Source organism: Lissotriton vulgaris, chromosome 8 (genome assembly GCF_964263255.1).
Source record: "Lissotriton vulgaris chromosome 8, aLisVul1.2, whole genome shotgun sequence".
Taxonomy (NCBI): Eukaryota; Metazoa; Chordata; class Amphibia; order Caudata; family Salamandridae; genus Lissotriton; species Lissotriton vulgaris.
The window spans coordinates 1,155,028,689-1,155,043,168 of NC_141696.1; the positions used below are offsets into that span (position 1 = coordinate 1,155,028,689).

Here is a 14,480-nt window from a genome sequence, read left to right on the forward strand (position 1 = left end):
GAGTTTGTACACATCTTAACACTTTAACTGGAGAACGAAATTCAGCTTGGATTCTAATTCCAATTGAACCCTTTTCCTTACCTCAGAAGTGCTTTCAGAGAGGCCATCATCTTCGTCCTCGCCATCACTATCCTGACTTTGTTTTATAAATCCTGGTGGTAAGGCAGGACCAATCACAACTCTGCATTAAAAACATACCTGTGATTAACAGTGTTACAAAAAAAAATGTAAGCAAAACATCACTGCAATACATGTTTACAAGTATTTTTAGAAGCAGTAATCAGGTGTGAAGCGTATGATGTGTTATACACACCATCAGCTTTCTTTGCTCTTCTTGTCAATGTGAGCTGTCCGAGGACTTAGGATCTACAAGTGCAGGAGCCTCGAACAGCACAAAGAAAGAATACTATTCATCTAAAAAATACTGAATAAGTGAAGATCTGCAATTGTATTGACCACCGAGTTATCAATCTCATCATGAAGGGACATGTATTTAGTAGGAGTGGGTGCAACTAGCATAATTCTGATCAGCGTATTCATGCGAAATGAAAAAAGAATTTAGCAAGATTATGATTTAATTATGCAAGAATAATAATTCTGCGTTTAGAGCTATTCCTTAGCGCAAATATGCCCCCTCAAGTCCAAAATGGACGCAAGGATGCATTTTGACCAAAGTAATAGAGCTTGATACAACAGAATATGAATAGCGAGCATGAGCAGCTGCTTGCTAAATGTGCCCTTGCGGTAGGACTCACCCACCCCCAAATGACTTAATTATGCATGAAGCAGTAATCGCATAATTATCATTAATGCTGCGTCAAAGAGTAACGCAGAGTTACAGAAATTTCTCAGATTACTTCAGAGTAATATAGATTTTGCCCAGGCCAAGAAATTAGGACATTTGCTTACCCACACACACCGATAAAGTTAGGAAATGATCAATGTTATACTGAAAGAGTGGTTTTAAGTGGGTAGAAAGGGTAGTCGGGTTTCTTCTGTCAAGAAAGCTGGCAAAGGATCACATCAGTTTATGCTCATTGCAATAGAAATTTTCTAACTAAAATAGGACATTCCATATTTGATTCAACATTCCAATCTGGCAAGTAAATAGATCTGTGCAGTCTGCAGTCGGATGAACTCTTGCTGAGGAATAATACCATTCAAATATATAATGCTCCTATCTGTGCCTCCACCTTTCTCAGAGGATTACACCAAACTGGTTCTGCTGTAGTTAGAAAAAAAACAAGCATTGACTATGCCAATGCTTGTTACCCTCTGTTCCTGCTTTGGTTATCACTCAGTCACGGGGTGCCAGGAAAAAGCAAACAACATGGCAAAAAAGTAGTAAACTACTTATAAGAAGAGCATTTTGTTCTAGAAGGGCACACTTCCGCTACAAAGCCTATGCTATGCTAGATTTCACTTTTCCTGGACACTACGTGGCTCAGTATGATTGCCCACCTTCTTCTCATTCTTGGAGCTGTGCCTGGTTCCTCTGACAAGGTGTTATCGTATAACCCTTCACAGAAAGGGCAATTTCTTCAAAATGTGAAAGGCAATGCTGAAATTTCTTGCTCAAAGAAAAACTTCCTCCAATGTCACTCTGCAACATATTTTCAATTACTTCAATCGCGAAATAAAATGTGACAGCTTAAATATTTACTTCAAAAATATAAAAGCCGTATATGGATTCGAATTGACGTCTAATGACGTCACTAAATTTATTATAGTAGGCGACAATGACAGCTGAGTAATTGAAACCTACACGCACGCTTCTGAAATGTCACTGGAATTATAGATAAGAACCTACACGCATTTTCTTTAATGAAGTTCAGGGTCGTTGTTCGAGTGTGGAAAGTGCTCTTTATTTATTTTTGGGAGACTTCATGTCACTATTACACGTGTGAAAGATTATTAGCTGATGTCTGGATGTTGCTGACATTACCATGAAATAAAGAAGGGAAGTAGTGGGGAAAGAGCACAAAAGCCTTTGGTTCCGGGTTCACGGACTAATGCGGAAAAGTAATGCATGAACAAGGAAAGTGAACACATCAGGGAGAGTTTGGGCAAGTAACGAGATTCATGGATAGTCTGGAATGCGGGGCACCAGCTTAAGAGGAAGGACGTATAAGAGACAGAAGATAACCGTAATAAAACATCCGATAAGGCCCTGTGCAAGATAAGACAAGGCCTGGGAAGAGATAAGGGAAACAGAAGTAAGAAACAGATTGCGTGGCTGCAGATGGGCCTTGACAGAAACCCACATGGCGGCTGCGTGCGTGCACGCAAGTTTGAAGCCAGCAAAAGCCTCTGGTAGCACTTTGAAAACCCATTACTAAACGTTGAGCAAGAAGCGCATGCGCTGCTCTATGCTCGACTTAAAAAAATCTTATGAACTGAGCATTCCGTGGAGACTAGTGTGAAGAGCCTTCAATGTAGCAGAAGAAAGAGCTTATCAAAAGTTGAATGAAAGAATGGCATCAGCATCTGAAGATAACAAGTGATGCGGGCGCCGGACAGGCGAAACTTTCAATTCAATGCTGCTACAGCACAAACCAAATTACTCAGCACATCTGATGTGATCCCGATAGGTGCTGACAAACAAATATTCCATCTGCAAAACCTTTACATACAAGCGAACCGATCAACAGGAGGTGGGGGTTAAGAAAAGGTACCAGACTAAAAAACGTTTGATTTTTTTTAATGGAGTTTTATATAGCGTGAACTAGACCCAAAGGTATCGAAGCACTTTACATGAGCACCAGTTACGTTACAGATGGACACATTCATTTTTATTAGGCACAGGGAGATTCTGTGATTCTGGGCAAATCACATAATGTCGAGCGTCCCTGCCGAGAGTCGAACCTGGTTCCCCAGCTCCGCGGTTGACCGCCCTAGCCGTTAGGCCATATTCTCTCACCTAAATTGTTAAATTCCTTCCAAGGAAACACTTTTCAGATGTCGCAAAAGTGCTGGTGTGCCCAATGGGGATGGAAGAAGAAACAATAACTGTGCAGTCACTGACTTTTAAAGTTAAGTGAAGGAAAAAGACAAGTATTCAGAGTTGCCCAGCCTGCTTCTTCCTAGATTAGTACTGGAATGGTAACCGGTGCTTCTAGTTGCCGTTATGGTAATCCTTGCATTTCAAAGCTCTCTGTAACGTATGTATTTAGCTTGTGCAGTAGAGTGTGCAACAAAGACACATTACAGCAGTTAATTTAAGTGTTGGAGGTTGTGGTAGTGGCTACAAAAACAACTTAAGTAGATTTGTCTTGAATGAACTATGAGAAAGTGTGATACGCCTATTGGGCTAAAAGGTTCTTTAACTGGATGAGCGGAAAGGTTGGATGCAGAACAAGCAAAAAATGTTGGCTTGTCTTGTCGATAAGCGTCGAAACATTCCTGTCTTCACGCTTTGTACCGGTAAATCCTATAGGAAATTTGGTAGTAAACCAATGGCGGTCAGTAAAGTCTTCATTATGAGTGGCATTATTTCACAAAAAGTGTGAACTCGGGGTTGAATTATTCTACATGGCATTCTGAGAGCTGGTATCTATGGAAATTACTGGGTCTGCAAATTTTGGACCTAGTATCCGAGTTCAGACCTCATCATTCTGGGCATGGAGACACCAGTGATTAAACAGTTTGATAGCTTTGTGGAATTCTGCGTTCGTATAATTTTGTACTCACTGAATATAACTTTGTACAACACACCCTCAGCAAGGATAAGTCTTAAATACATTTAAAGTGTTTTTGTCTCCTAGGGCTGATACATTTTTTACAATTTTAATGGACAAGTGCAAAATATATGGTGCAAAATGCACAAGTTACTTACCTTCGGTAATGATATATCTGTAAGAAACATTAGTGGTGATAGATTCCTTACCTTAGAATTACCCCCAGGCGTCAGACTGGATCCGGAAAGTTTTCTAGTCATCAGTACCCCTGTGCATCGGTAGGCGTCGTGCGGCTAAGCGTGCGCCGTTGGCACCGTGATGACGTCGTCAGAGCTACTTAGACGCACCCACACGCCTGGACGTCAGCTCTGTACACGACTTTCCTCGCCAGGAACGCAGTCTCATGCAAGAAACTGACCACTGTGGCCATGAAACTAGGGCCCTGAAAGGGATGACCTTAACCCTAGAAATCAGCTCGCAGAACGGGGAGGATGGGTGGGCCGGTAAGGAATCTATCACTACTAATGTTTCTTACAGATATATCGTTACTGAAGGTAAGTAACTTGTGCATCTGAAAGAAACATGTAGTGATAGATTCCTTGCCTTAGAATATATACCCCAGCAATACCAACCCCGGTGGTGGGTCTGCGAACCAAGATCACACCAGAAAGTCCTGGAGAATAGAACGGCCAAAAAAGCCGTCTCTCCGGACTTGGCTGTCCAGGCAGTAGTGCTTGGTAAACGTGTGCAGCGAAGCCCACGTAGCTGCCTGACAGATGTCATACAAGGGAACGCCACGTCCCAAGGCAGTAGTGGCTGCCGTCGCCATGATAGAATGGGCACGCAACCCTACCTGAGGCTCCTTTTTGTCAAGGAGTAACAAGCCTTTATGCACAGAACGACCCACTCAGAGATGGTCCTATTGTGCACAACCTGACCTTTCTTGGCGCCCACGTAGCCAACAAAGAAATGGTCATACACCCGGAACTGTTGTGTGCGGTCCAGATAGAAAGAGAGCACACGTTTTGGGTCCAGACGATGGAGCCTCTCTTCCTCTTTCGAGGGATGCGGAGGCGGAAAGAAGGTGGGCAAGGTAATGGTCTGCCCAATGTGAAAGGCAGTGACAACCTTTGGCAGAAAAGAAGGATGAGTCCTTAGAACAACCTTGTCTGGATGGACAGAGACAAAAGGAGGCTTAGAAGAGAGAGCTAGGAGCTCACTCACCCTTCTGGCAGAGGTGATGGCTACGAGGAAAGCAGTCTTTAGAGTGAGGAGACGAAGAGGACAATTGTGAAGTGGCTCAAAGGGAGCACACATCAGAAAGGTAAGAACAAGGTGCAAGTCCCAGGCATCACAAAAGGGACACGAGAAAACATGTGCGTGATGCCCTTCAAGAACCTATTCACAACGGGGGACTTGAAAAGGGAAGGCTGAGCCGGAAGCCTTAGAAAGTCGGAAATGGCAGAGAGGTAGCCTTTGATAGTGCCCAGAGCAGAGCCCTGCTGGGCCAAAGAGAGATGAAAAAGAAGAACCTCTGAAAGAGGGGCGGAAAGAGGATCCACAGCCTTTGCTGTGCATCATGCAACAAACGTATTCCACCTGCAGGCGTATACCGTCTTAGTGGAGGAACACCTGGCTGCCAAGATTACATTACAGACTTCAGGAGGCAGGTCGAAAGACATCAACTGTCGCCATTCAATCTTCACGCAAGGAGGTGGAGACTGGACAGGTTCGGGTGGAGAACCGGCCCCATGCTGCTGTGACAGAAGATCCTCCCGAAGAGACAGACAAATCGAGGGATCAATGCTCATACCGAGTAGCTTGGGATACCATACTCTTCGAGGTGACTTGGGCCTGGTCGCGCCTGATCTTCTTCAGCACTCTGGGCAGAAGTGGTATAGGCGGAAAGGCGTACAACAGACCACAACTCCACTCGCGACAAAAAGCGTCGACAAGCGAGTGCCGCCTTGGAAATTTCAACGCACAGAAGTGATGACATTGCGTGTTCTCTTCGGTGGCGAACAGATCTAACCAAGGCTCTCCCCATTGCTGAAAGAGACCTTGTGCCACGTCCGAATTCAGAAGCCATTCGTGATCCATCATGCACTGGCGGCTGAGTTCGTCCGCCCTAGCGTTCAAGGAACCTGCCAGGTGTTGAACCACCATGGACATGCCCTGATGTACCCGCCAAGCCCAGAGGCGCAGAGCCCTGTTTGTTGTAGTACCACATGGCAGTGGTGTTGTCTGTGAAAACCTGCAATACCCTCCCCATGACAGAAGGAAGGAATGCCTTCAGTGCAAGCCGAATCGCCCGACGCTCCAGCAGGTGGATGTGGAGCTGGGACTCCGCCGGAGACCAGAGGCCTCTGATCTCCGCCTCCCCCATGTGGCGGCCCCATCCCAGAAGGGAATTGTCCGTCACCACTGTGTATTCCGGTTGGGGAAGGGAGAGGGATCTGCCATTGACCCAATCGCGATTTGTGAGCCACCACTGCAACTGTCTTGCGATGCCCTCCGAGATCTGGACATGATCGGGCAGGTTGCCTTGGTGCTGTGCCCACTGGAACTTCAGGTCCCACTGCAGAGCCCGCATATGTCATCTGACATGATCCACCAGCAGGATGCAGGAGGCTATCAGACCCAGCAGTCGAAGCGTCATCCTGACCGAAACCCGGGACAGAGGCGGAAAGATCGGAATCATAGCCTGAATGTCCCGGACTCGCTGCTCGGGAGGATGAACCAGAAACTGCGCAGAGTCCAGTACCGCTCCGATGAAAAGGAGCTTCTGGGAAGGAATCAGGTGCGACTTTCGGCACACTGATGGAGAACCCCAGCGAATGCAGGAGGCTGTCCATAGTCTGGAGGTGGGTGACAACTGCCTTGGGCGAGCCCGTCTTAAACAGCCAGTCGTCGAGATAGGGGAAGACTGAAACCCCAGCTCTGCGCTGATGAGCTGCGACCACCGCCATCACTTTCGTGAACACCCAATGGGCGCTTGTAAGGCCAAAGGGGAGCACGTGAACTGAAAATGCTAGTGGCCGACCTTGAATAGCAGGTAGCGTCTGTGGGCAGGCAGGACGGGGATATGAAAATAGGCGTCCTGCGCCACCATCCAGTCTTGCGGATCTAGGGCAGACAAGACCTGAGCAAGCATGAGCATCTTTAACATCTCCTTCTGGAGGAAGCGACTGACATTCAGAAGGTCTAAGATAGGACGCAGGCTGTTGTCCTTCTTCGAAACTGTGATCCCGACATGCGGTGGTACTGAGGTGGCATGGCTTGAGGGGTTGCCTCCAAGCGGAGGGAGTAGCCCCTTCGGACAATTTGCAGCACCCACTTGTCCGAAGTGATGTTGCGCCAGTGGTGGAGATGATGGTGTATTCGTCCACCCACTGGCGTCTGAAAGGTCGGACTAGGAGGGCTTTGAAGCCAATGCTGCGGGGGTGGTGGTGGAACCACATCGACGGTTTCCACGTCCGCGCTGAGGTTAACGCTGCTGTGGCCTGTGGCTCTGCGAACGCTGTGGGGCACCCCTTCCATGGGCACGAAAGGAGCGAAACGCAGAAGGCGGGGAGGCTGAGTGGCCGACCGGCCCAAACACTCAGCCGTAGCCCGGGAGCCCATGAAGCGCTCCAACGCACGGTCTACCTTGTTGCCAAAAAGGCAAATGCCATCAAAGGGCATGTCCATCAAGGTGGTCTGAACATCCCCTGGGAAGCCAGTAGTCCTCAACCAGGCATGGCGCAAAAGCGCAACCGTCGTGGAAATTGACCTGCCCAGTGAGTCTGCGGTATCCAGCCCACAACGTATGGAGAACTTCGCTGCATCTCTCCCGGCCGCAATCGCCTGGGAAAGAACTGTCTGGGCCTCCTCCGGACAGTTTGGCAGCACCTTCGCAACCATGTCCCACAGAGAGTGGGTACGACGGCCCAAGAGGCATGCGGTCTTCACCGACCTCAGCCCTAAGCTGGCAGATGATAACAGTTTCTTACCAAACTGATCCAGCTTCTTGGATTCCCTCTCCGGAGGTGCGGTAGGGAACGCGCTCTGGGAAGCTGAGGCTTGGACAATTAAGCTCTCAGGGGTGAGGTGTTGGGTAAGGAAGAGGGGGTCGCCCGGAGCCGGGCGATGGCGTCGGGCCACATTCCTATCCACAGGAGCCCCTGTGTTGGGCCTGGACCAGGTGCCCAAAAGAACGTCTGTCAGTGCTTCATTAAAAGGGAGCAAGGGCTCCGTAGAGGTAGTCGCCTGTTGAAGCACTTCAGTCAGGAGATTAGTCCTGACAGCCACCATAGGGAGTAAGAGGTGGAGAGCTTTGGCTGCCCTAAGCAAGACCACTGCGTAGCTGGCTCCCTCCTCCGTAGCCACGATAGGAGGAGACAGCATACCAGGGTCAGGTGAGGTGTCAAGACCACTGGCCTCCCCCAAATCTTTTGCCCAGTCCGCATCATAAGCACAGTAGTGTGATAGAGGGTCCTCAGACCCCTCCCAGTCCTCTCCTTCCTCCGAAGTCTGTGGAACAGGCTCAAAATAAGGAGGACGGACATAGGGCACAAAAGGCTCCATTGGCGTTGGTATCGCCGTCGGGGACGTCAAACCGGCACAGTGTTTGGGTCAGGGCTTAACCTGGGAACGACGTTGTCCTGAGGAGCAGGCGACGTCTGAAGCGGTGCCGGGGATCTCGACTCCGGGGGAGGTGTCACGAGGTCAACTGGCGTCGACCGGGGGCTGATCACGGATCCCTGGGGGCCTGTGGCGTCGGGCCGGAGCCGACGGCGGCACTGGGGCCGGAGCAGCCGGAGATGGTAAAGCAGGACCCCCCGTCGGGCCCGCATGCGCACCAGCGGGGCCAGACGGCCCAAAGAGTCGGGCCATGGTAGCAAGAAATTCTTGCACCTGAGCAGGCGTCGCCCACGCACCTGGAAAGGAGGGGTAGACTGGAGGTGACGTCACAGGCTCCGCCAGAGCCGTGGGGGTGGCACCGCCTGGACCCTCAGCCGCGTCGCGCGAGGGGAAGACGAAGAGTGACTATGCTTCTTCGACTTCTTCTTGGAATGCTTCGACTTACCTGACCCCCGAGTGCGAAGACTTAGATCCTCAACAATGTTGATGACGACTCCGCGACCGGTCCCTTGATCTCCGACGGGAACGGGACCTCGAGCGGCACAGAGCCGACTGCAGGACTTCAAGTAACTTTTGGGACCGCTCCCGCAAAGTCTTCAGTGCCATGGCCCGGCAGTCGGGGCACGACTTGGGGTCATGGTCGCGCCCCAGACAGTAGAGACACAGGCGGTGGGGGTCCGTCACCTACATCTTGCGATGACAGTCCCCACAGTTCTTGAAACCAGGGGTACTAGCTCTTCCTGGGTCTGCGCGGAAAAAGAAAGAACTAACGTCAGCGCGTGTGGGCGCGTCCCAGTAGCTCTGACTACGTCATCCCAGCGCCAACGACGCACGCGGAGCCGCACGACGTCGCCTACCGACTCGCAGGGGTACTGCCGACGAGAAAACTTTTCGGATCCAGTCTGGCGCCTGGGGGTAATTCTATGGTAAGGAATCTATCACTACGTGTTTCTTCAGATATATTGTGTGCATGTCATGAGTGAATGAATATTATGTAACAATACTCTGTGAATTAGCTCATGTATGGATAGTGCTCAAAACCAAATCAAACACACATATATATATATATATATATATATATATATATATATATATATATATATATATATATATATATATATATATATATATATATATATAGTTTGAACTGTGAAATAGTTTGTCATTGTTCATAAACCTATGTAAGCATATGTGCGTCCCAGAAAGCTATTACAATTTGGAGAACTAAAATTTCAATAATAACAATTACTCAATTTTAATGTATAAGTGTGTGTATATTGTGCAGATGATAAAAACTAGTCACTTAGCATTATGATTCATAATACCACAATGTGGTTCAAGTAGAGTGAATATCAACCATAAATCCTTCATTTGGGAGTCCCTCAAATATAATTTCTTCTACTTTTGAATGGGACAATGTTTTCCTTCATTTATCACCTTTTTTTTTATAAAGACTTTATTGAGTTTTTCAACAAAAGACCCAGGAGGGTCACACAAACATAGGATTCTGTAGGATGGAACTCACAGCCATACGAAACAGAAACATATGCACATAAGCCCTGAAAAAGCACCCACCCACTTACCCCAGAAGGTCATCAAAAATCAAATACAACAATACAGCTCTATCTCTACATTCTATCATATAGATTTCGACCATACTGTTGAATTTGATCATCCAGTAATTGACCAGCCAAGTGGACCGGCTCAAATTCAATGCCTCAATGGGTTTCCCTTTGCTGTCAGATTTTTAAGTGTTTCTGAGTTTATCACCTTCTTTAATGGTCTACTCTATAACCCACCCAACCACAACTCAAAACATATTGACCAGATCACAAGGTAACAATGTCTCTGCCTTCTAATGTTGAAAATACAATGTTCATGGTCGATTTCAACATTAATTGAAGCAATCCTACATTTAAATTATTAATCACCGTAAAGAACCTTGTAAACCTCAACAATCTTGACCAGCACTCATTACATTCTTCTTATTTCACCTACAATATAAAAGGACTCTGGAACTTATCACTGCAGACTCAAAGGGTTAAATGTGTGCTCCTCTTAGCAAAATGAGGTCAATTATTGATACAAAGTACACCCCTCTCAACATCTTTGGGTCACATTATCTTTCTTTGAACCCCAAACAAGAAACAGAAGGCTTTGCTCCATGAACATAGTGACAATTTCAGCTGCATAGAATCTCCTCCTGTCTAACTCCCAACACATCAGCATATCCACAACCAAACTATCGATGTAAGACCATGTGCCTCAAAAAAGAAGATACAAATAGAAACCACTACCAACACCAAAGTTTGCCATCATCTCCAAAGTCATATGATTAGTGCATTTCCCAAGAATCAGAGTGTAAAAACCTACTGCTGCATTGTAGAGCCTAAGAATAAGATTTTGAGAAAGAAAAACAGAATAAAAATGATAAGACACATAGTACTGGGGAGCATAAAGAAAGGAGGTGTAAAGAGGTAGCTTTTTAGATGGTAAATAAAACATAGTGGCAACAAAGCAAGGTCAAATAATAGCTACTACAGAGGGTGAAAAGGGAATTAGAGGGAGGTAGACTTAATGAACATAGAGCAATTAGTAGTGTATGAATGAGGGGGGTTGAGGGAAGCCTTAGAGGGTGTAGCTTCGGAGAGAAAGAAAAGGTTTGTTTAGAGTTGTCACAGGTGGGCATTTGGAAAATAACCATCCCACAGTACCTAGCCACATTTGGGCTGTGCTGCATAATGTAAGCATATAGTAAAGCCTCATGTTTTACCCCGAAACCGTCCCCAGGATGCTTGTTTCCAGTCCAGGGAGGACCCAGCTTGGCAGTTCAGGCTGGACTGTTCCCATGAGGAACAGGGTCATGACTGATTTGCATATGGCTTGGCCCAAACTGGGGTAGCGTAGTGAGCGAAAGAACAATGGATTTAACCAAGATCTCTTGACTGGCGGTGACTGTTTGACTCATTTAGCATTACATCCATCATTTGGTGCCACAGCACATATAGCAGGTAAGCCATCATTTTTATTGTTTTGGCCCATGCCTTTTTGATCCTTACCAATGCTGAACAGCATCTCAACAAGTATTCAAAGATGAGACCTATTACTTGCCAGTGTTGCTTCCGGGTTTATCAATCTGTGATAACAGTTAGATATTTGACTAGCATTTTATGGAGTATAACAAATAATAAAATATTATTCATGGGGAGGGGATGGGTGGTCAAGATGGCTGATAGAATGGATGTTTCTTCAGCTCTTCTGCCTCAGCCTGCGAAAGAATACACCAAGCCAGAGACCGACCCTTTCAGCAAAAGATTCCTGAAACTTCGGAGTGGTTTTATTCCTTGTAGGGCACCAACGAATGACAGGGGACCCATATGATTTGGAGAGACCCCACTGCAGAGCTTCCTAAGATGGCAGCTTCCATCTTCTCTCACGAAAACCTTCAGAGACACTGAATCGGTCATGGTGAATGGAGCAGATGGTCACCCGCATCTTTCTAAAATGTATGGTCATGCGACTTGGGTCACAGAGCCAGAAGACCTGCAGCAAGCAGTCCTATTTGCTGAAAGAGCAGAGATGTGCAGCACCCCTAGCAGTGAAGCAACTGAGAAAGGCAGCGGCAGGTGAGCACAGGTATATAATGGATTCATTCACTCAGGAAGGTGCTTTGTAGAAGAAAATCGCACACCACAGCAGCCCAGGGACCTAAATTAACTATTGGCTGTTTTTTACCAAATCTGACTTTCACAGCCTTTTAGCACTGCAACACCCAGGTCTGAAAGGAGAGCAAATTCACAAGCAGAACATGCCTGCCTTTGAAGTCCTATGGGCTTAACTGACCACTGCATCACTGAGCAAAGGAAAAACACCCATCAACTCCATCAAGGAGTTAGAATTAAGTCATCATAATTGCCAATCAGAGGGACAAAGTAGAACAAGGTGTAAAAACTGAGCTAGCTGAAAATAAAGTCCACTTTGACTGGTCTATGGAGACTTTGGAAAGCTTCAAATTGCAGGAATTAAGCTAACCAAAGGAAAAGTGATTGCAATGGTGGCCAGCCACTGGTACTACAAGGCGCTATACTCTTACGAGGTGTGGCTGGTCAGAAGTGGCTGTGACCATATCTAAAAGTGAACAATCATTGAAGTATATGTTACAGAAGTAATCTACCGTCTAACAACCTAACCACAAAGGAGACAAGTGGAAGGAGCACCCAAAGACATCCACGGAAAACACAGACACTTCGCATAGAGAGGGCACAATAACAATTTCTGCTGGACTTAGACTTAGTTCGCCTCATTTCACGCAGAACTCAAAGAGGATTTAAAGGAAGTAAAAAATGAACTGAAGACTCTGGAAAGAATTAAAAGAAGTGAGAGACTCACAAGAAGAAGAAAGAGAATAAGCCAGAAGCTTCTCACTGGGCAAGCACAACACATTTCTCTCCAAACTCATCTAGAAGAACTTGAAAACAGGTCACATAGAAATAATATACATCTTGGAGATAGCAAAGAATGCAGTGACTTCTACACATACACGGAGGACCTCTTTAATGTGCTTTTCAGCGCTCCTAAAGCATAAGATACCTAAGTTGTCAGGACTCACCTGCTGCCACCAGCATGATATCAATCACATGCCCTCCTGACATTTTGATGAAGGTGCACTTCTTCCACCAGAAAAAAGAAGCACTGTTTGCAGCAAGAGAATACCACAACTTCACCTTCAAAGTCCATATAATTCTCTTTTTCCAGGACCTATCCGTCATCCCCCTACAAAAGAGAAAGGTTTTTGGACGATAGTTGAATATTTATCAAAAACTGCTTACAGATTGTGCCTCCTCTTTCTAGATGGGAAGAAAGAACTGTCCAGATGTTCTTGATAAATAAAGGCAGCCTAATATTGCAACTACCTGAAAAGGCAAACTATTCCAAGGCAAACACTGCTTGAGAACCATGACCTTGTAATCAGAAAGTGCAGGGACGATTGTGAAAAGGAAAAAGAGGAACAAGAAGCTGACTGAAATCATCACTGAAAGAGGGAAGAAAGAAGCAATAGAACACCTTCGAAAGGTGATATCATTCCAGTATTCAATGAAGAACTGGGAGTGTTTCAGAAAGAGATGGTGATTCATGAAGACGTCTAAGATAATGCCAAAGAAGAGGTCTGCTCGTGTCAGGCGAAGAAGTGCCTAGGAGGGAGGGAGGGTGGGAAGGTTGCGAGAGGTCATGTACTACTCTTACTTCTAACTACATAGCAATGATCACTCTCCACTTAGGATAAATCAGGTTACAGATGTGAAGCTGGACCTAATGTCTACATTTAGGATATTGGGACGGTATGTTTTCTACTTGGCACTTTGTTTATGCTGTCAGTTAGAGTTACATTTCTACAGGGGATTTATTAACTCCTTGGACGCTCATGACGAGCTCAGCTCGTCATGATGTACACCTCCATACACTCATGACGAGCTGAGCTCGTCATGAACAATGGGGAATCTCAAGTTCCAGCACAGGAGGAAAATAACACTAGCATCGATGGTGTTAAGAATGGGTAGGTTATTAATCCTGAGAACTCACTACATAAATAAGGAAAAACCACACACTACCTGCAGATCATGTTTAACCTTCTTTAACAGCTAATCCAAGTGGAAGTGGCCCACGAATGCTTTACAAGATCATAGGTCTAAATTGCCCTACCAATTGAGACACTACACTAATGCGGTTAGGCACATGAAAAGAGATGAAATCTTCCTTCAAGAAACACACACTCCTCAAAGACACAATGATAATACAATAAAAATCCTTTCTGAGACAAAATCTTGTTTCAGCAAAATCCAAATTAAATGGGTTAGGTATCCTCTTCAGTAACAGAAAAATGTTTGCATTACAATCACCCTCAGTTAAAAAGACGGGTGATATTCTTAGTAAAAGGCATCGTAAGGGGGAATCCAATATCCTTAGCAGAGATTTATGAACCAAACAAGGGGCATGAAGAATTCATGAAGGACAAGATGAAAAAAGTCCTAATTCTGGCACAATACCTACTAGTCACGGGAGGGGGCTTGAACCTTATTTTGGAAAGACAATTCAATAAAAATAAACCCACTTAGCAGTGGAATAGTGATGACCTCAAGGGAGGTGAGCCATTGACTCTCCAAATTGTGATTAAAGGAAAAG

The 14,480-nt window shown here is 46.0% G+C and overlaps 1 protein-coding gene across 1 annotated transcript in view; it reads right to left on the reverse strand.

Moving 5' to 3' along the window:
• GPALPP1 (GPALPP motifs containing 1) overlaps window positions 1–14,480 on the reverse strand; it is a 159,232-nt gene that overhangs the window by 116,084 nt on the left and 28,668 nt on the right. The window contains exon 4 of the mRNA XM_086935015.1: window positions 82–181. Within this exon, the coding sequence (XP_086791141.1) occupies window positions 82–181 (100 nt within the window). The remainder of the gene's footprint in view (window positions 1–81; window positions 182–14,480) is intronic.